This window comes from Cyrtonyx montezumae, unplaced genomic scaffold (assembly GCF_038088225.1).
Source record: "Cyrtonyx montezumae isolate F1298 unplaced genomic scaffold, pur_monq_1.0 scaffold_2, whole genome shotgun sequence".
In the NCBI taxonomy this organism is placed as follows: domain Eukaryota; kingdom Metazoa; phylum Chordata; class Aves; order Galliformes; family Odontophoridae; genus Cyrtonyx; species Cyrtonyx montezumae.
The window spans coordinates 10,668,330-10,690,007 of record NW_027071936.1 but is presented as its reverse complement, the minus strand read 5'-3'; the positions used below and the strand labels follow the sequence as shown (position 1 = coordinate 10,690,007).

Sequence of the window (21,678 nt, the reverse complement as noted above, 5' to 3'; positions counted from 1 at the left end):
CTATGCTATGCCTTCTCATTACAAAACTGACACGACATAGATCCATACTAAGTATATGCAAACTATCAAGCTCTCTTCAGCAAACACTATTCACCAGTGTCCCAGCTCCTAGGACACAACGACACGCTTCTTCCCCTTCTGTGAGCCAAACACGTTGCATCCCAATGCGCACAAGAAAAGGGTTGCAACCTACCACTGCTGACCAGAGCAATCAACAAGCAGTGAATTTTTGGTGCAAGTTAAATCCTGCTAATGTGTCAGGTGTAGGCAAATTGCAGCATAATTATAGTCCCTACTATAGTAGGTACTGAAACTGCAGTGGTGACTGAACGATTGCTTATCCTTTACTTCAGAGTACACTCCTCAACTCATTTCAGTTCTCACACAGGAAAGACTGAACCAACCTGAGCTTCATACAGCAACACTAAGCAAGGCACCTGCTGATTAACAGCCTGGTTTTCAGTGAAGAATGGGAGCCTTTGAATAAGAACAGTCTCAGAACTTTAAAAAAAAAAAACCCTTCGGACTCATTTTAAAGAAAATTGGAAAAGCTGAAAAAAAAATACAGTAGGAAGCATATTCACTTGAGAAAGCTCACCCACTTGAATACAAAATCCCAAGCCTCAGCTCATTACATGTTCATGACTTTATGTTCATGACTTAGGTAAGGCAAGAGCCTAAATGAAACCATCTCCCCAAAGGCTCATTAACAGTTATACAAGCAGATGTTTGCTGTGTGAAGGCTTCAAGGCAGAAGCAGAAGTCAGCACTCTGGTTAGGTCTGAGCACAGAAGACAGCTTTCCCAGCTAGCAACCTACAAACAGGGAATGACTCCAACAGTTGAGTAGATACACTGTACCCATGCTGGAGAGGAGCTGTAAGGCTGTGAGAGCTACTAAAGCTGTCTGGTGAACATGGGGAAAAAAGATTTGCTCTGAACTTGTCCTGAAACCTACAAGCAAGTATCTGAAGAAATAGGAGGCAAACTTCATAAACTATATTGATAAAAGATATTTGTAAAGCTTTTCTATATGCAAGGGAGCTGAAACTTCTTCACAAAATTTTATGACAGTGACTTCAACATTTTCTTTTTGGTATTAACAGAGCACATACCGAGAAACGACATCACCCTCTACTGGAAAGTTCCCTATTGATCATACAGAAGTTTTTCAACTGGTCACAGTGAAATGCCTGGCATAAAATGAAATGTAAAAGATTCTAAAACGTTTATCTTCTAGAAGCAATGATGTTTTCTCAATAACTATACGGGAAAAAGAATTATACTCCTTAATATAGGCTAATGGTTGTAAAAGCCAACTAAATTATGCTGTCCAAGATTGATTATTCTTATAAATAAGCCTGGTAAGCTAGGTCACTTGTCAGTAAAATATTGCCCATCAAATACTATAATTTTTACTAATAAAAAACACTTGGCATGTTTTCCTCCATAGCCTCCAGTGACTCATGATATCAAAATATTTCTCACACAGGGCATGACTGCACAGCTGAAAAGGAAACCATTAATTGCCTCCTGATTATTTTCAGCACTGCAGTGAGATCATAGCAAGCGTATTTGTAAACAAGCTAAGTACAGTACAATCTGATGCTTAACTTATACCAAGCATACTCATTCCCAGCTACTTCAAGCCCATGGAAATCATTAATTGGCAGCCATTTCTAAGCTTCTTCGGGCTCGACAAAGTAGAAGGCTGATGATTTTAAGTGATGAAATGCTACCTGCTTCCTCCCCCCAACCCCAGTATGCACAAGTTTTATTAAACTGGGATGAAATCAGCATGATCTTATACAGTGAAATGTTCAAATTCATATGGCCAAAAAACCCCACCAATGATGAACACACAACCCAATTTATCATCGTAAACAACTTTAACATTGGAAGAGGTAGGCTTTCATGCATTCAAATGTTTGTCTCTGCACCTACAACAGCATCAGTGCTCAGAGATCTTTCTCAACGTCCCTGTGCTGAATGGTTCACAAGTAGGTGAAAAGGACAATTGGTGGAAATGAGATAGTAGGCAGAAGTGGCCATAGGAACGTAACAATTGCAGCAAAACATTAAGATATTTTCAGTTCCAGGATGACAAAGACTAAATGTATGATAAATCTGGTAATCGGTGTTCAACATTGAGATATAGGAAAATTTAAATATTTGTGGTTTAGGCCGAACCCCCCGGTACAAACAGGTAAGAATGTTTCCTGCAGCCCATATAAGCATCTTTAACACGAGGGTATCATTTATCTTGCAAGCAGTTTTGTTTCCTTGTATGTAAGTGCAAGCATCTTGTGCTTGTATGCTTACTCTCCAACATGCCCACAAAAGCAAAGCTTTGGTCTTCTTAAAAACCACTGAATTTTGCTTTGTAAATGTCTCTTTTCCAGGCAACCATAGCAAAGAGAAGAGTCTTTCATCTCTAAGATTCATTGTTATGTGAACAACCTACCAAAACTGTAATAACAACATTGCAGCAGGCTGGCAACCTAATGCAGAAATGGCTTTTAAAAAGCAATCACATCAACTTACATTGTGTATTGTTCTTCTGTGCCATCAAATAAACAGCCTTATGCTAGTACATCTGCATTTACAAAACTTACAATGACGCTATAAAACGCTGTGCCACAGAATGAAAATTAAGGAAAAATGCATAAAATTTTAAGACAAATAAAAAAAGGTATAGATGTTGTATCTGTAACAGATTCATCTGCATTGAACACATTAACACACGGAATATGAAACATGGAAAAATACTGGTTCCTTGCATCAGCTGGTAGGAAACTAACATGGACACTGGGAACTTTCCTGTTCAAAATTTGTTGGTTTTAGCTCTAGTTTCCAAATTAGGCTCACATTTAGAAAAGAATGCTCTTTTCCAGTAGTCACCTATCTCATTCTTTTACTATATTATTCTTCCTATAAACAATGTTTCACCAGCCCTGTCTTTGCCCCTCAGTGGCAGTTAAGTGCTATTTCTGTTATAGAAAAAGTAGCATATATATATATCTTTAGCATACATGAAAAAAAAAAAAACAATTCAGGTGCATCTTGCCTCCAAGATCATTGCCTTCTTTTGGACAAGAGGGGAAATTAACGCTAAGTATTTTGGTCACACAGCTTGGGTACATTCTGAACACATAAGAATTTATTACCACATCATCACAGGGACAAACCTATCCTCTTTAGCCACAGCAGTGCTTTAACGACTGTAAGAACAAACATTCAGCATTTACTTGGGGTCATTCAGTAGGACTCAGAATGTGAAAGACTTAAGTGACACCTGCGCCAGCATGAGTTCCATCTTGGGTTTACCTTGGAGGCTTATTCACATAAGACCAGTCCTTTACCTCACTAATCCTTTAGGGGGACCTTTACAGTCAGTTTCAGCCTTTCCAGCAGAACACTGCTGTTTCCCTTTCTACAATTGCTGCAGTAAGTTGGGGATCTCCTCACAACATACTGTCCATACATATATAAATATGTATATATACACACATGCAATGTGATCTTATGTATTTCCTTCAAAAGATAAGACAATAAAAAGCAGTTTTAACCAGAACTTCTATTTCTATGTCAGGAGACCTACTCAGATTAAGGCATAGGGAACAGGTTTCAAACTTCATGTAAGAGATACAAAAAGTTTTCACACAGCATAAATATTTATTCAAGACCTTTTAGCTTTACTGTTGGAAAAAAAAACAAAACTATCATTCACCTCAGATGATTTGTGGTCATCAGTACCCTTCTTCATTTTGAGACCACATTCAATTGTCTTGCAATATTAGAAGGGGAGGGGGGTTGGGGAGGGGACAGGGACAGTCAGCAAGTCAAGTTTATCTTTCCAAATATTCTTTAGCTTATCAGCATCAAACAAACAGCTATCTTGTTGATAAAAGCTAATCTACTGGCAATGCTAGATTCTCTCACAGTGCTACAGAAAGAAACCAATAGTCAGACATAATAGGAAAAAAAAAACAGGTAAGTCTCTCAATTTTCTAACTTTGCCCCTACTTATCTCTAATTTGCTGTAGTTTCAGACTTGTCAATTATGGAAAGGCCAGTAACTCAACCAGCTCCCAGAACTGCTTCAACTCTCAAGCATCCAAGAAAGCATCACAGACACCTGTTCTACTCCCAACAGAAAATCGTCTAGCAATCTCCAGTGGTCGTCTCCAAAACCCACCCAGACAACTTGCTAAGGCATTTTGCTATCTTGACAAGAATTATTATCAACTCTACATTAATCTCAATTTTATTCTCTACAATTTAACCCTGATATTTCTTGTCCCACTCCCTGCAAAGAGGAGAAAAAGAGATGAACTCCTCCACTTCAGAGTACCTTCCTGCATATGTTTAGAAACACTTAACACTCCTACCCCCCTCCTCCCTTGCTGTCATCTCTGAAGAAACACCCAGTGGAAGTGCCAGCCTTTACTTCCAGGTCACATTTGATGCATCTCTCATCATTCATATGGATTCTTCTGGACAGTTTCTATTACGTGTTCTGATGCATAATGCTCAGCTGGACACTGTATTCAGTAAACTGTCACCAGTCCTTGGCAGTATAGAAAAGTGCCTTAGAGGCCACACAATTCACTGTAACATTCACGTGTTCCCTCTTCCCTCCCTGTTGTTGCAAGATTGTGGGCACGAGCCCAATAGGTCAAACAAAAACACTAAAGATGCTTACTTCCTATCTAGTCCCTGTATTCATATAGTTGCTTATTCCTCTTGCAGTGCAGGATATAGCATTTGTCCCCACTATGAAGCAAGCTATTGTTTCCAAGCATGAAACTATCAATCTCAGTACCTCAGGGACTTTGAAAGTAAATGTAAGCAAAAGAAAACCAGACCTCCACTCATCTCTTTCCTAGTTTTTATCACTGTTATGAATAGATTTTAGTAATAACAAAAGAAGCTCTTCTTATTTGTTTCTACTTTTCTATCTACTTTTAACACTGAGTTGCCCATATTTTATTTTTCCTAGGAATGTGTGTGGTAGATGAAGTCTCATCTTTACATCACAGAAAGCAGAGAGACAAGCAAATATTAATTAGTTAAAGCTCCAGGACAGAGGTATTCCAAGACACTACATATAAATATCTTTATAGTGTACACTGTTAGTTTTATGTTTAAATATTCAGACCCATTTTTTTGTTACTGCAGTATTAAATGTTAGAACAGGTAGTAAGCAAAGTTCCTTAAGCATAAAATACAAATTCCCATATTTAATTATGTTCTAGAATAAAACTTTCCATAAAGAATATCTGTATTATAGTAAACAATCAACTCCAACAGACAATTTCATCACTGGATGTCCCTACAACGCACACAAATACTCCTGGATAACTTAATGAGGACTAGTCCCACAGCAGCTCAGACAACAGCAAAGCATACAATTCTTTGGTTATTGCTAAGAAATCTATGGTTGACCTTTCTGGAAGAAGGTGACAAGTAGAGACCTAGCGTTAGCTAACTAACCACATGCTTGTGTAATTAATAAATACTACACTGCAGTGATCAAATTTTAAGAGTCAGACTCAAAAAATAAAACTGTTTATTTTCCTGCTCTTGATGACCTATGAAGGAGATAACAGCACATGCATTTTCCATTGAGATAAGAGCAGGAAAAATTTTGCCTCTGTCCTTCGCTTTAATGCAATTGTTCAAGGTTCTGTTGCTGTTTTCAAGAATCATTCTCAGATACTAGTTGCATAAATATTTCAAGAATCACTTAAAGATCAGTAAACACTTCATAAAAAAAATTTCAAGAGAAATTTAAAAATGAGGGGTTTTTTTTGACAAAAGGAGAACTGGGGGCAGGAGGAGCATACCTTTCTTCACGGGCATAGGGCATTATCAAAATGACAGTGAATGATTTGCTGCATCACCAAAGGCAGACTTAAAAAGTGGAATCAAGATCACTTGCAGAAAGGCAAAATTAAAGCAAACAGTACGACATGTAGTTTGTATTTCACTTGTACAAATCTGCCCTTTTACTACGTTCCCAGCAGCTCCATAAAAACTCAAAGGAAGAAAGCTTACGGAAGGAGAGAGCAGGAATGAGAGGCAGGAACTTCCCAAGGCATTTGAAAAACAGACAAAATACTGCCTGTAGATTATACACATCAAAACATGGAAATTGAGTGTCAAAATCTTATCCAACAAGGAGATTACCAGTCTATATTGCTGTGTTGCATGCTATTCTTTCTGAGGATTCGATGAAATGAAGCCAGTTACGATTGACATATTAGCCAACACTTCTAAACACACGATACTCTTTTTAAAACAACTATATATTTAGTAGTGACAAAATACTGTCAAATACAGCTCAAGTATGTTACTTCTGTGTTTTTTGTTTTGTTAAAGCTATTTATTGTCATAAGAAACTCAAATGATCAAATGAATCTCAGCCTCATTTCTAATGCTACAGGTCCAGTGCAGTTCCCACATTAACACTTGTGCACGTGAAGCCTTTTACCCACAACTGCTGTATGTAGAATATTTGTGCCTCAGATAGAGCCTAAGAAGATTTATGCATGCAAGGCAACAGCTGGTATCCACACATTCATCCAGCATACATAGACCAGTTACAACTATGTTTTCTAAACACGTGCGGCAATGAAAGGTTACCATATAAAGATGACTAACAGCCTTATTTAGAATAGGTTTTCAGATGCACTCAGTCTCCTGCAAGGGTTATTTCCTGTTTGTGATATGCATGTCATATTTTTCAGGCTATACACAATTGTAGAAATAACAAACTCTGACTGGGCTCCTTGTATACACTGATGTGAGGCCACTGCAATTTCCCTTGCAAAGAAACGCAGTAAAGGAGCGACCAAGGCATAGAGAACAAAGGCACGGCCACATACTCAGCTCATGGCCACATACTCATATGTTTTCACCCACCTAACTACTGAAATAAAAACCACACCAGACAACACAAACAACAAAAAATAAACAACATATATGATGAAACTACACACAGGGTAACCAGGACCATCCTTTCCCTGTCCTGAGTCTCACACAATGCTCACATATGCATCAGCCTCTTTCTAAATTCAGCTGCAACATTCCAGGTCTGATCAACACATTTGAGATCAACTGAGTGGCCATAAAACTGCCACCCACTCGCAGCTTCTGGCACAGAAAGGAGTATTCCCTGCACTTGCTCAGTAACCAGAAGAAAAAAACTGATTGCAAACATCTGTGTGTAAGCTCCTCGTCTGATTGCTCCTCCTCTACCTGCCCTTTAGCACTTACTCCCACCACCATACCTTCCCTCCAGCATGGCTGCAGGACATGTGTACACTAAATCTACCTCCAGTAGAATATCAGGAGTATAATCCTGTGTAATCCTAATCCTAGCAGTCCAAACAGCAAAATAAATAAACGCATAAATAAATCACAAGCTTCAATTAACCTTCCCTTCCTGTAACATACACACCTTTTTTTGTTTCTGTGCTCACAGTATAGTGTTATACAAACCCTGGAGTAATCTAACAGATCCCACACGCAAAAATACACGGAGCCCCTCTCTAAAAGGCTGCTCTGCAGAATCAGGTTCCTCAAGCAAGAGGCTCCTACCTCATGGCAATTGTTGCAACACCACACATGCCTTATCTCCAAGCACTTTTCTAGGACACATTTTGAAGATCATAAGTTTCTAGAAGGTTTACTTCCTTTTAGTATTTGATTATAAATATGCAAACAGCCGCTTTCCATAAGTGCAATAATTGCTGAGAAACCAAGAGGAATACAACGGGCCGTAAAACAGACTGGCCTCAGCACAGAGAATATATTCTGAACTGGCACAAAATCAACACAAAGAAACCCCATAAAGAGATTAAAACGTAGCCCATCAAATAATTTTCACAAAAAAAAAAATCTAAAGTTACTATATAAAGGGTAATCAAGTGGCATTGAGGAAGAGTATTTCTTCATGTGAAGGAATGCATCTACATGTTAAAGGGTACTGCATAAAGAAAATAGTAGTAAAAAAATAATTAAAATATACTTTAAAAATACCATCTGTGTTTTTCACTCAAGTCTAAACAGGTAGCACATCTACTTCAACAGAACTCTAAGAAAACCTGCTTGCGGAGCACTCACTATAATACAATCATAGCGCCTTTTATATTTACAATAGAGTTGATTGTGATGGGATCTCTTGTAGCAATAAAAAAACCTAAGACCTCTCCACAGTCTGAAGCACATGAAGATTATAATTTCTTTTTCCAAATTTACCTAACAGCTGCCTCCTCTAAGTTTTACAGATTTGAAGCCTCAAGCAAGCCGACAGGATTACAAAGAGAAGACTCTGCCTTTAAGCCCACGTGTCTCTCCACAACTGCTTCTTGATCACCACTTAGTCATACAATCAGACTGAACTGTTGCAGCTGACGAGGTCATTATCTCCTACAGCTGGAATAAACAGGAGCCATTTTGGCAACTACCTCAACTGAACAAGAAAACCAGAACCCACCATTTCAGAAGCTCGCAGCATGCTAATAACAAGGGACAAAACAGCAGCAGTCTGGCACAACACACCAGCACGGGCCTGTAGTGCCTCAAGAACAGGTATAGCATCTCAAGAGCTCTCCAGACTCCAGCAACAGAACCACCCCAGCCAGCTTATACACATCTGCTGTCTCTGAGTGAGTTAGAAACACAGTTTTGTTTGTCCCAAGAGGAGCAGCCACCAAGGCTAACAAGCAGTACAGCAGCTTCATCCTACAAACTACACCACTTGTTTATTCTGGAGCCCATTTGGAGGGAGATGGCAAGAAAAAGCGTAGTGCTTATATCATGAAGCTTACGGCAACCATCAGGGAACACTGAATACAAAGCCTGGCCAGCAACTTCAGTCCATAGCAAACCACGCAACATACAAGCACAAAAAGAAGCCAAGTAAATGGTGCAACTGAAGTCTTGAAAATAGTAAACCCAACCAAAACTGACATCCAATAGCATTCACTTTCTCCCTCCAAAAGACTTCTCATTTGAGATGGTGGGGGGCTAAAAAGCCTGTGAAGCGTTCATATCTTTATGGGTAACTTCTGGTGCCTACAACAATCCATAATTCTTTACTGGCCTTCAGCAAGCATACTTAAAAGGGTTTTTTTAGACCAAAACACGGATCATCCAGCATGCATGAAAAAAGAATCTAACTAACAGCTATTCACAGAAATTTGTCAAGAAAAATAAGACAAGTTATAAAAGTACAGGAGTTGGGAAAAAGGGATTAAAAATTGATGAAAAGTTATTTACCCAAAAAGGGTAACGTGACAAGGGGGTGTTTCTTGATTTAATTGTTTAAGTCACACAATTATAAATTCAGAACTGTGAGATGACACTCGTAAAGAACACACTGCTCTACCACGACTTGTGATGGTAGACTTCTGTTGTATGTTTAGGCACAACACCAGAAAAGGTAACTGCCAGTTCACAGTTAAGAAACTCAAGAGCAGAATAAGAGGCTACAATGTACTGAACAGAATGAACCTGGAGCAATTAATAAAACAGACCATCAAAACACAGCTAGCTTCCAAAATGCTGATTTAAGGCTTAAAGCATAGCAAGACAATGGAAAAAAATAGTAATAATCAAAGAAAGAAGCACATCAAGAAAAGGCCATAACATTTTCAGGCACTTCTGCACTGATCTTTTGTAATAAATTATCATATTTATAGAGAAGACTTGAAAAAACTGCAGTTTTGAAAACATATGCAGTAACAAAACAAGTGATTTAGTAAGACAAGAGTTTAATGCTGTCATGATATGAAGTGACAGAAAGTATAGCAATAATAGCAGAGTGGCACAACCCTAAACTGCAACAAATAAGACCAAACCCAAATGCAGCAACTGTAGACACAGAAACAAAGGAAAGAAAAAAAAATCACTTACCTTTAAGAAGGTCTCCAGTAGGCAGGGATCTCCAGTGAGATACCCTTGCCTCCACTACCTGCCCCTAAATGAGGTCTGAGAAGGGACGGAGCCTTGCTCCAACCCTCGCAGTCATTTAGGAGCATTGCGTGCACCTGAGCTGCCCTGGGCTGGCCCTCCTCTCCCACCAGGTGCTCAATCAGTGGTTCAGGCTGTGACTCAGCATTTCCACTACAAAACTAGATGGCAATACCAGCTTAATGAGAGTAAAAGATCAGGCTGATGATTCTCTGATGCATGATATGTTAACATATGAGTTATTTCTTCCCATCCCCACTTAAAAACTGCACAAGTAATTCAGTAGCACATCAGTAAGAAAATTTCTCCAAGCTGCTCCAAAAGTCTTCACAAGGGCCTCAGGCTAGCAGTTACTTCTGAACTTCTTACTGCTGTTCTGTGGCCCGTTTTTCTGGCAATTAGTCTCAGGTGCTAACGCAATCAAGTTATATAACAAAGTCCAGCTGGGATCGTCAGAATCACATGAAGGTGTACTTTTCCCTTACATTTAATTCTCCTTACCACAAACCAAAAGCTGGATAACAGACAAAGAAAATATTACGTACACTGCAATTCAACTATAACAGCATAGAAAAATTCTGAACAGAAATTCAGAAGACTGGGATCCCCCCAAAAGCATTAAACAGTTTCCAACATGCTGCAGAGCTAGCATTTGCTGATTTCAACCCCCAGTTAGGAACAAGAGAGGTACTATGGTAATATATTCAGAGAGGTTCTTGAAATGTGGATCTGTTTTCTGATGGCATTAAACCAGGAAGCTCAGTAAGATTTTATAGAAAGGAAAAATACATTAGAGATGATTTTTTAAAAATTATCTTTCACTCTCTCTATTGTTTCCTCAAATACTATGAGAAAACATACATAATGCAAAAGCCCAGAGAATGAGAAAGGTCAGACCAACCTGAACTGGTTTGATTGGTTTGGTCCCTCACCTGGCTGCCCTAAACTGAGACAGTAACACTCAAATACGCTTGCAACAGAACTTTATTTACTTCAAAGCTACTTCAGAGTTTAGGATAATTTCTACAGGATCATCCCAATATGGAGAGGCTGAAACACTTACATTACTTAAGACCTGCATGGCTGGTGGATGACTGTAGCAGTTTAAAAAAGCCCAATTTCTGTATTCTAACAGAGGAAAGGAACCTAGCTGGGAACAGCTGAAAGTTAATTTAGTAGGGGACAAAGATGGGAGGGGGGGGAAAAGCAGATACAGTGAGCCAACAGCAAACATTATTTCCTTTTTATGATCACCTTTGACTTAAACTTTTAAGACTAGTGCCTGTGCCGTGACTACCTCTTTATAAGAAATGTTGATCTGAATAATAACAAAAATTCTTAAAGGTAACGAAGACCAAAAAAACAAAACAAAAACCAAACTGCCACTATGGTCTTCACCACCAGCAGGTCTCCAGCAAACAGCAATGCTCTCCACAAGATAAACCACCCAAAGCAAATAGACAGGAGGCTGTGAAGCTGATACACAAAATCTGTGTCCTAAAACTCTCTTCATGGAACACAGGCATTCAAAAATGTTCCTCATGATTACACATACTGTAAGGGAGGGAAATATCTATTTTGATGGAGACCTCTAAGTGTTCCATGAAAGAGGATCAGGCTTGTTTATTTTACAACCAGAGAAAAAGAAGGTGACAAATGAAGTCATAACTCGAGTTCTTATTAATTATAAGCATTTCTCACTCAGTTTTTCTCACACCTCCATGAATGCACAACTGTATGGACTTAGTCACCTCCACACACTACAGTCTGCTAGACATTTCAATAAAAGGCAGAGAAATTCTCTGCTAATTCAGATGGTGAAAAATCAGAAATTTCATGAACTGGAACTTTGGTGTTACTGTATACATGTTAATATCTCCTACAATTACGAAGTCTTTCCCTCTACAAAGTTCATTCATCTCCCATACTAACTTTTGTAGGGTTACTAACCTGTACTAGCCACACACATCAGTGTCTCTTCACTCCTACCTGTTCCTCCTCCAAGATCATATCTTTACCTGGTTTGTCAAAATCTACTAAGAAGCGGACAAGACAAAGTTTTAATCAAAGGTAAGCAGTAACAACAGGTTTTATTCAAAACTTCTAGTAAAGAGGACCCAGTAAGTTTGGAATAAAGGTAGTTAAAGTACTACAGCTTACGTGAATATAAAAGATCAAAGAGAAGAAAATAAACCAAGCAGTAAAAAAAAAAATTAAAAATATATATATTTTCAAAAGTTTGAAACAGACCCGCACGGGGATTTTGAAGCCCTCCAAACAATTAACAGGTTCTAGATTTGGCAAAACAAGAATCGCTTACAAAATTAAAAGCCTATTTCTGTTACATACACTGTATAAAACTGCTCAATAGTTAAAGAGCACACTGTACAATTTTGTCTTGAAATACATAGAGTTGCAGCCTTCAAACAGCAGGAACTAATCATTTCGTCCTCTTCACAGGGTAAAAGAATTAACCAGCTGCGCAATTGCTCTGGGAGAAAAGGAAGAGGCAAAAACGTCAGAATTAACACAGTGAAGCCACTATAAAAATGAAATGCACAGCAAAACACAGACCTCAGTTTAAACTAACAAGCTATGTTTACAATATATTCTACTTTTCAGCTGTCACTGTCTCTTCCCATTCCCTCTTCCCTCCATTCAAATAGTCCTAATTCCATTATGGTCTATGCCTAAAGGATTTCTAATCTTTCAAATACACCATACGTACATTTACCAAAAAACATAGCTAACATTCTTACAGCAGTATGGTCAGGACACAGCTTCCAAGATTATTACAAGTTACTGATATTAAAACTATACCTTAGGTGTTTGCTTTGTTTTATAAAGGGAACAATAACCGTCAGCTTAAACAAATGATTTTAAAACATACTGCAGAAAGCCTGCAAAAAGCAGGCTTCACCAACATTAGCTCTTAGCCCAAGAGGACAACGTGGGGAAAAAAGCAAAAACAGCGAGTGCTGGATGTCAAGAAGGAAGAGAATGTCAGAGTGCCAACTATAGGAATCTCCTTCGTGAACTCGGTCCAATAGTTTTGGCTCAGTAGCCTCCTTTACGATAAGGCCTGTAAATCAACTTTGCAACAGAATATTACAATGTAAACGACAATTCTTGATACCAACAGTATTATGTCAAAGGTACTGGTTTTTGTTGTTTTTTTTGTGTGTGGGGTTGGTTTTTTTTTTCCCCCAAATCCAACAGTTGGTCACAGAAGAGTTTTCATGGCTCTTATTCAGCTGTTGCCAGTAAAGTTGGGGAAAAAAAATGACAAATGTGTGCGTGCTGACTCATACGTCCTTCAAGTACATGCAAGGCTCAGTTGTTTCCAAAATGCAAGAGCTTGGGACCTTAAGACACTGAAGAAATAGGATTATGAGGAGAGCCCATCTGAGTAAGTACTTTATCCAGCCACTGAAGGGGACCATGAAGGTGTATCTCTATCCAGCACGGAGTGCTTGTTACATCTTGACGATGATACTCAGCTCCCCAACCCTGGAAACAGAATCATAAGCAGGGAAAATCACCTTATTTTATAACAGCAAATATACAAGAAACACACTTGAATCCTTTCCTTCCTTACTGAAATCATCTTTCATCAGCGATTTTCAGCAGAATAGAATCCTATCATTATCACATTTCAACAAACAAACCCAAAGTTAAAAAAAAAAAAAGAGATTAACAGAAATTGTCATTTTGAAATCTCTTGAAATTGAACTCTAAGTTCTCAAAATAAGTGATTTCTGGCAATGCAAGACTTAGCCACGCTTCACTGCTGGTTATATCATGTCCAATAAACCCTCTAAAGAATAATCAAGTCTTCCTCATCAAGATCAAGAACAAGAAAAATGCTATAAATAGACGAATGAATTAAAAACTGAAGTCACAGACTGAGATGATGGAATTGGGGCTGAGGTATTTGCCCGACAAGAACCAAAATACCTTTTGCAGAATTGAAAGAATACAAACAACAATGTATCAGGAAATACCTCTTAGTAGAAAGCAAGCATGGTTGCTCACCAGCAAGCTATTTCCCAAGTTAAGGCAAGTGCTGGTGGCTTACTTTCAGCTTACACCCAATTCTGTAACGCCTATTATCAAGGACATATGCAGGTGCTTAAACTGCATTCAAGTGAACTGTTTTGTGTCTGACTGTATTAAAGCCCTAATGAAGGAACTGCTAACTCCCAACAGGTGGCAGCAGCTCTAAACACTGTGCACAGCAACATCGCATACGTAGGAGGTCACATGCACCCAAACAGCATTGCTGTACAACACTATGGGATGTAGACCTAACAACAATCCACTCCCATTTCAGGAACCCCGGCCCTAACACATCTGAAAGATTCTAACATCTTCCTATCAAAGACGATGTCTCAGCATAATATCAGCTTCATTTGTCTAGGTCCAAATATGTGGCTGGCCTTTCTGTATCAGTACTTGTGTCAACATTCATTGCCACATAACAAATCTTGTACCTTTCTGGCCTGTGTAGGTCATGTGCTCGTTGAAATAGTCACCCCTAACTGGGGGTTGCTGTTCAAGACAGACTCCCACCACAGCTAGAATGTCTTACAAGCTGTACAATCTCACATCAAAAATACCAGCCAAGAACAAAAGCATAAAGTTCAGCTGGGAATCTTAAAGAACAGGAGAAGGCACAGAACATAGCAGCATCATTTAAAAGTGTAAACCTGATGCTATGTAATGAATGGGTGGCTTTTACACTTTTATGCCAGTCAATTGATCGCTCAACTATTCAAAGCTCACTTGTACTGTATCGTGCCATATCCCACAAAACTAAGAAGCCCCATAATTTCATAGTAATTACACAAAGAATTATATACATACATACGAACACACATTAAATACAAGTATTCAACTGAATAACTCTAAGAGAGGCAAATTTGATGAAATTAGAGAGTTAACGGACACAATAGGAATGCTTCAGAAAGTAACTAGAGAGATAACTAAAGAAACACCTTTTACAAGTCACCTCAGTTTTTAAAGTTTGTTATCAACAGATGGATTTTTGTCTATGGACAATTTTGTACATACCTTTGTTAAGGTATGTCTTACACTTAAAGAACAGTACTCCATAATTATTTAAATGTAATAGCTATTAACAGGTCAATGGAGGGAGGCAATCAACGATTCAGAATCACAACATGAATAAAAATCTATTTTGCTTACAAAATAGCCCCAAGCAGATGTTCACAAACCTTTACAAAACTCATGCGGAGAGTGCACATCTTGGTAAGCTCATACACGGTCTCAAAGCCATGGTTCACTGACTGTGCCAAAAGCTGAGCGAATTCCTGGTTATTGAAAATCTTCAAACTGCAGCCACTGGGAATTTTGCACACTGTGGTTGGATGGAAACCGTGGTGGTAGTTGCAGTTGCGACTCTGCACAAAAATACTGCTGTCACTGAGGCATTCAGCGTACACTTCTCCACCAACATAATAGAGATGAACACCTGGGAAAAGAATGTTGACACGAGGAGGTTAGATTAGTGCACACTGAGCATCTGGTTTTTGTGGTCTGTTTCCATATGTTTCTCCTCAAAGAGATGAGCATTAATAGTGCATCAGACCGTCCTCTGTCTAACTTAAAACTATTTTTATTTCTCTGTTTCACCAGTAGATTTAAAGAACAGTTATGGACGTACGTATGCCTAAGTAAGGAAAAAAAAAATCAATAATTGCTGCATTTTCAACAACTGCATATTCAATAACAATAAATCAGTAAGTACTGCAGTAGTTTCGATGCTGTACATTGGAAGGATTGTCCAGCTAAGTCATCTTTCACTGTATTTACACAAGACAATAATTGGGAACACATGAGAGAGCAAAATCCCTACTATATAGACTGGAAGCATCTCTAAGCTGGATTACGTATAGAAGTCCTGAATGCTACTTTGGTAAGTTTAGAGAAGTTGCTTTCAGCATGCTTGAATGCTTTTAGTCCAGAAAACTAAAAGAAGTGATGTGTAGATGCATCTCTTAAATGAGGGCACATACCTAACAACTTCACAGTCCTCACCCCGCTTATTTCCCACTCCCTCACCCACCACTGATGGCAGCAAGCCCTGAAAAAGCATACCATGGGGAACCTCTGGAGATGTGCTCTCAGGGTGACTCAATTCAGAAAGCTTTGAGAAAGCAAGAAAACTTTACTTTAGGCTTTAGAAATGGATTTGTTGCTGCTTAAACCTTTCACCTCCCACAATGCAACGAGTCAAAGAAGCAGATGCACAGTTTAAAAACTGAAGTGAAGTCAGAAAGCCTTAACTGTGCTCTGTCACGTGAGCTGTGTGTACGTGTGCGGGAACACATAACACTATCTGATCATCAAAACAATTTATGGCCGCCTTCAAGTATGGGATTTACTACTTTTCCTCAAAGACTAACAGTTCTATGTCATTGTTAACTGTATACATTTACTTGCTCAACAGCTTCCTTGTCTTTTCCGTTCTACTTTGGTACATTGACGGTTAAGTGCTTCAACAGAACTCTGCTTGCAGCTGGGTTACTTTTGAAGGGAAAAAGAATGAAGTGTTAAATAAATATCCTCATACTTGTTAAGATAAATGGGGAGGAAAAGGAGGAAGAAGTGTTAGGAGTTGAGTGGCATAGCACAGGTGTGCTGTACTGCTGAGAGCTGCACGCATCCTTGTTTAAAGAAAGGTTTTCCAGACTAAGGGATTTTTTGACCAAATAGTTCCCTTCAGTTTCAATTCTTTTCTCCGCAAAGAAGGGGGAAGATAATCAATTGACATTTACCACGTACTCACTGCTTGGGCATGCTCAGCCCCCAAGCTTCTCAGAAAATTTAGGTTACGAACAATGTAAGCTCCTGTATAAGGCATCTGGCAGAAATAACCCACTGCAGAGGCAACGTCAGATTCCCATGTAGTATCACAGGCAAGTCCTCAGACGAGAGGACAACATTAAGTCAGACACAAAACAGAAGCTTTTCTCTTTTGCTGGACACTGTTGCAGCCATAGAAGAAAAGAGAAACACAAAATTCCCTCTGAAATTATCACCACCCTCTTTAAAAATGCATTTGAAAAAAAAACCTGTTTTAGCAGGCTGCCCTTCTAAATACACCTTAGCTACCTCATTTATGTCAGAACTAAAAAGTAGGTAAGATTCTGTGCCAAGAACTATCATTTGGATTTCCATATTACCAATAATCAAGATTAATCAAGACACTTCATTTCAAAAAGCCTTAAGCTCTTGTACTAATCAAGATTATGATAGCTTTGGGCAATAAAAAATGGCTAGGGATAAAAATCTTCCTGCAATTACACAGTTGGTAAGAAAAATACCTGACTTACAAGACATGGCCAGAACACTGTGTATTTATTAACGTTCTGAAGAAGCATGTACCCTGCATACTAGGAAGAGCAGCCTGCCCTTGAAGCAAGTGGCTCAGGCTGTCAAACCTAAGAGGAAACAGTTGCAAAGAAACCCCCACAAAAAGAACACAAAGATTGAAAATTCACCTTTTCCAATGTGCCTCCTTGTATTCTCAATCGTGGAATTCCGGTTAACGTTGGAGAGCAGCCCCAGGCAAAATCTGTTTTTGTTGTTTGAAGGATCAGTGAAGCCATCCACCAGGATGCTGGTGGAGGAGGCGTGGAAGGCCTCCCCGACACGATTATTCAGCTCATAATAAACAATGGAGCACCAGTGCTTCGGCTCTTCATAAGCAACAGCCTGAACATCTGCAAAGCAACCAGGCAAAGTTACAGTCTAGCAGTGCTGGAATACAGGCCTAAGATCTAAAGATTCATAAACCTGCAGATTTTGGCTGAAGATCACTGAAAGATGATCTGGATAATCAACTGCAGCTAAATGAAGGCTCATCTATCTTCAAATATTTTTGAACTTTTCACTGCCACAGACACAGAATTGAATAATTTCACTTTAAATTTACTTGCATAAGACCCAAAGTAGAAAATACTGGCAACAGGAAAATGTAAGAAGCTTCCAGGAACAAAGCAAGCAGTGCCCCAATAACCCTGCTGCACGTTCTACAACAAGGTACGACACAGGCACAGACAGTGGAGAAACACTACAATTGTAAAGCTCGACCTTCTTTCCAATCTAGTAAATTAAATTGTATTTCAATATCATTTTGTTCTGTTTTTTTTTTTTTGTTGGCTTGATCATTTTACAAAATTAAAAGTAGCCATTACTCTTACTTAGAAGATCTATAGCAACAAGGAGAAACAGCACCATGCGACCACAGAAGAGACCATAATAGCTTTGGGTATCAACAAGTACAGAGCTGTCTTAAAAACGGAGTCAGCAGATCAATTGTTTGTCCTTTGGGGTTTGCAGTAATCTTTCTTCAAGAAATAGAAGAGGTTGGCATCTGTCTGCAGAGCATGCAAACTACTTGGGGTCCATGGCTGATCAAGGCCATAATGCTCAATCCTAACAACTGTACTGGACTACAGAATAGACTGAGTCAAGGCAGATATTATTTAATGTGAAACTCTTATTCATCAAATGCTAGCCAGTACAAATCACGCAACTGTTCGCCAACAGAAGAATTGATGAGTAACAGCAAGGGTTTCTCCAGACTTGGTTTTCTACTCTACAGTAGCAACAAGCTTCTCCCCAGCAGCTCCTAACCAAAGGAGAATGTCAGCAGGACACCCACGGTTTGCAACTTCTATCCATCGGGCTCTTCGAACACATGGAAGCCTTGAGCTTATCGCTGTGATTCTGCACTGGGAAAAACTTCTTCAAGATACAGAAGGTCTTTACCAAAAGCAGTTTCACATTGGGTGTCCAAAGCACAGGCTTCTTCAGAGGTCTCCACCCAATACGTATTCTTTCAAGTATCAAATACAGCTACAAATTATTAAACTGTCTCCAAATAAAAGGAGGCTGGCAAAGGGATGTGGTTCCTTTATGTGGTTTCTTCCAAATTAAAGAGACTGTTTCCCTGCTTAGCCTAGCACAGTTGGACCTGCTGCAGAGATAAAAGCTCAGCAGATTAGGGCTCTAACTACAGGCCAAAGTGCTAAAATGGAAATAAGATTAGTAATACAGGAAAGCTTTTTTCTCTGGCCGAAGATTCCTACTCCCAACCCCAAGTCTTCACTGAAGTCAGTCAACTAAGCCCAGTGTTCATATTTTCCTTTCTTCACACATCGCGATTTTTCTGATATGCAAAACCAAAACCCCCTCAAATAAGCATTAGATATCAGATATAAAAAGCAGCACACAGTAGAAAACAGGCTAACACAATCTACTTTATCGCGCAAAACTTGTGCACAATGCCCACATCTGATCAATACCTCTCTTAAAACAGTGCTAAAATGGAGCTAGTCTTCTTCGATACCCTAGCACCTTCTATCCTCACATCATTGTTAAAAAATCAAAAGCCAAGCAATAGTTATTAGTAAGAGATTACTACACTTCAAACTCACATGAAGATGCCAGCAATTATCAAAGCTGCAGCTTTATCCCAGTTCTCAAAAGTCAGGAAGAAATCTTGCCAGCTGGCCATTCTTCCAGAATGAATCATATCTCTCTCACACAGATTTCATGCTAACTTCCTTACATTTGCTTTAAGTCATGCAGAGCAGGTGCGCTTAGTCTCCCTATTCCCAGCATGGGCCAACAATGGAAATTACCCAACTTCATTGACAGGATGCAGCTTGTTAAGTCAAAGCTCTTAAGACTAACAAATCGCCATAAAAAACATGCTTCTAAAAGCTTGCAACAAAAATGCTGCAGTAGGTTTACCAGAAAAAAAAAAACACCTCGTCTTTAATGACCTGTGGCTGATTTTTTTTTTAATGTAGTGAAATTACAGTCTGTATATAGATTGTCTAAGTGTGTATAAATGCATACGCACAAACACAGCAGCATACAACAGCAAAGGTTCTGACTTGGCTTTGCTTTATTGACTTTTAACTGAAGAGGCAGAAATGAGAACCCACTGTACTGAACTATTAAGAGGGAGAAACGGACAGTATTGTCATTTACAATGGCTAAGTATTAAGAGAAAGGTTCTCATGTTTCTTCTGCCTTTTTATTAATTGGTGTCACAGAAGAATTGTGTTAACGTGGATTTTTAAGAAGGATAAACATGCAAAAGTCTGCAGCGAGGCATAAACTCTTATAAATGCACTCTGGCCATCAGCAGCAGCAAGGACTGTATATACACGGCACACTGGATCAGAGAACACTGGAAATGCTACACAGATGGGCTTTATCACATGCAAAATTCATTCCACACAGAGCAAATAGGTTACCAGGGAAGCTATCCATATTGTTTAAAGAGTGCAAATATACTTCCTGAAACCAGACATTAAGCTTAGCAACAAAACAAGCACAAAAATCAAACAATAGTTAGATTGTTCGTATGCTTGTGATCTTTATAATCATTCTGGCAAAGCACTGAGCTCACTGCTCTTTCTTGACATGGTCAGCAACTGTATGAGTCAGTTTGTTCTCTAAAGGGGCTATTTCTCACAACATGAATACACTAAATCCTTTGCCCAGCTGACTGAAAAGGCTTTAAAAAACAACGTGTAAAAATGATTTCTACATCATAGCGGATAAAGCAATAGGACGTATCCTTCTTAGAATGTAGTTTTCAAAGTCTGCAGTGCTGTCATCTCAGCAGACAGCTTTGAATTTTGGACCACATGCTGTCAATTCCAGGCTCAACGACAGAACAAAAAGTGCTGTTACAACAGAAGAAATAAATACTTTTTTAAAAGCTCTTATCACCGGGAGAAATGTTAACTGTACAGAGCAGAGCATACACTTCAGGGACTTCAAGGTAAGTGCTGCATTTAGAACCCAAACACAACGAGAATAGGAAGTTTTATTATACGTACTGGCATATGACATGTACTGCCTGGGAAAAATGCGGGCATTTACACAGTGACAGTATTAGCACCCATTCTCTGACCAAGTCTTCATTTAGAGAACTACTTGACCCTATCTGCCATCCAAAGCTCAGTAGATGCTACTCAGAACCAGCCACACTGTTTCAATCACAGAATCACTTAAGCTGAAAGAATGCGCTAATCCAACCGTCCACCTACCACCAATAGCGCTCACCAAAACATGTCCGGAAGTACTACATCTACCCTTTCCTTAGACATCTGCAGGGACAGGGACTATAAATCGGTGTATTCATAAGCAATAAGGAGATTGCTTTCCCTGCACACATACCATTTCAGTACAGCATGCAAAAACGTCCAAAGTTGTTATTCTCCTCTTTTCTGGGATTATGAGAATTTCCAAATAGAGACATAAAAGTCTTAATCACAATGTGATTGGGCAGCAGAAAGTAATAAAGTATGTATTTTCTTTTAAAAAGTAGTAGTTTTTTCCAAATAACTATTGACTTGAAAAATAAAAGGTCTTTCTACATAGTTTTGTTTTTTTCTGTTCTACAGCAAAACATATCCATATACAACATGTGTCCAACAGTGAAGTAACCAAAGAGTTCTGAAAGTACTTTACTCTTAAGGAGCAAAGCAGAAGATGAGAAGGAAATGTTTTTACCTCCTCTGTGTATGTCAGGATGGATACCAGGTGCCATCATGTTGGTATCCATTGGCTGGGAGGTATCGTGTGTCATCTGATCCTCTGGAGGCAGGTAAGCAGGAGGAGGAGTATCAGCTAGATATAGAAAAGA

At 39.0% G+C, this 21,678-nt stretch overlaps 1 protein-coding gene across 1 annotated transcript in view; it reads right to left on the bottom strand.

Moving 5' to 3' along the window:
* Positions 1-12,051: 12,051 nt before the first annotated feature.
* SMAD1 (SMAD family member 1) overlaps positions 12,052-21,678 on the bottom strand; it is a 43,537-nt gene continuing 33,910 nt past the window's right edge. Inside the window, exons 4-8 of the mRNA XM_065736384.1 lie at positions 21,546-21,662; positions 17,507-17,728; positions 15,218-15,474; positions 13,346-13,490; positions 12,052-12,471 (exon numbers count right to left, since the gene is read on the bottom strand). Of these exons, the coding sequence (XP_065592456.1) occupies positions 13,347-13,490; positions 15,218-15,474; positions 17,507-17,728; positions 21,546-21,662 (740 nt within the window). The 3' untranslated portion in view covers positions 12,052-12,471; position 13,346. The remainder of the gene's footprint in view (positions 12,472-13,345; positions 13,491-15,217; positions 15,475-17,506; positions 17,729-21,545; positions 21,663-21,678) is intronic.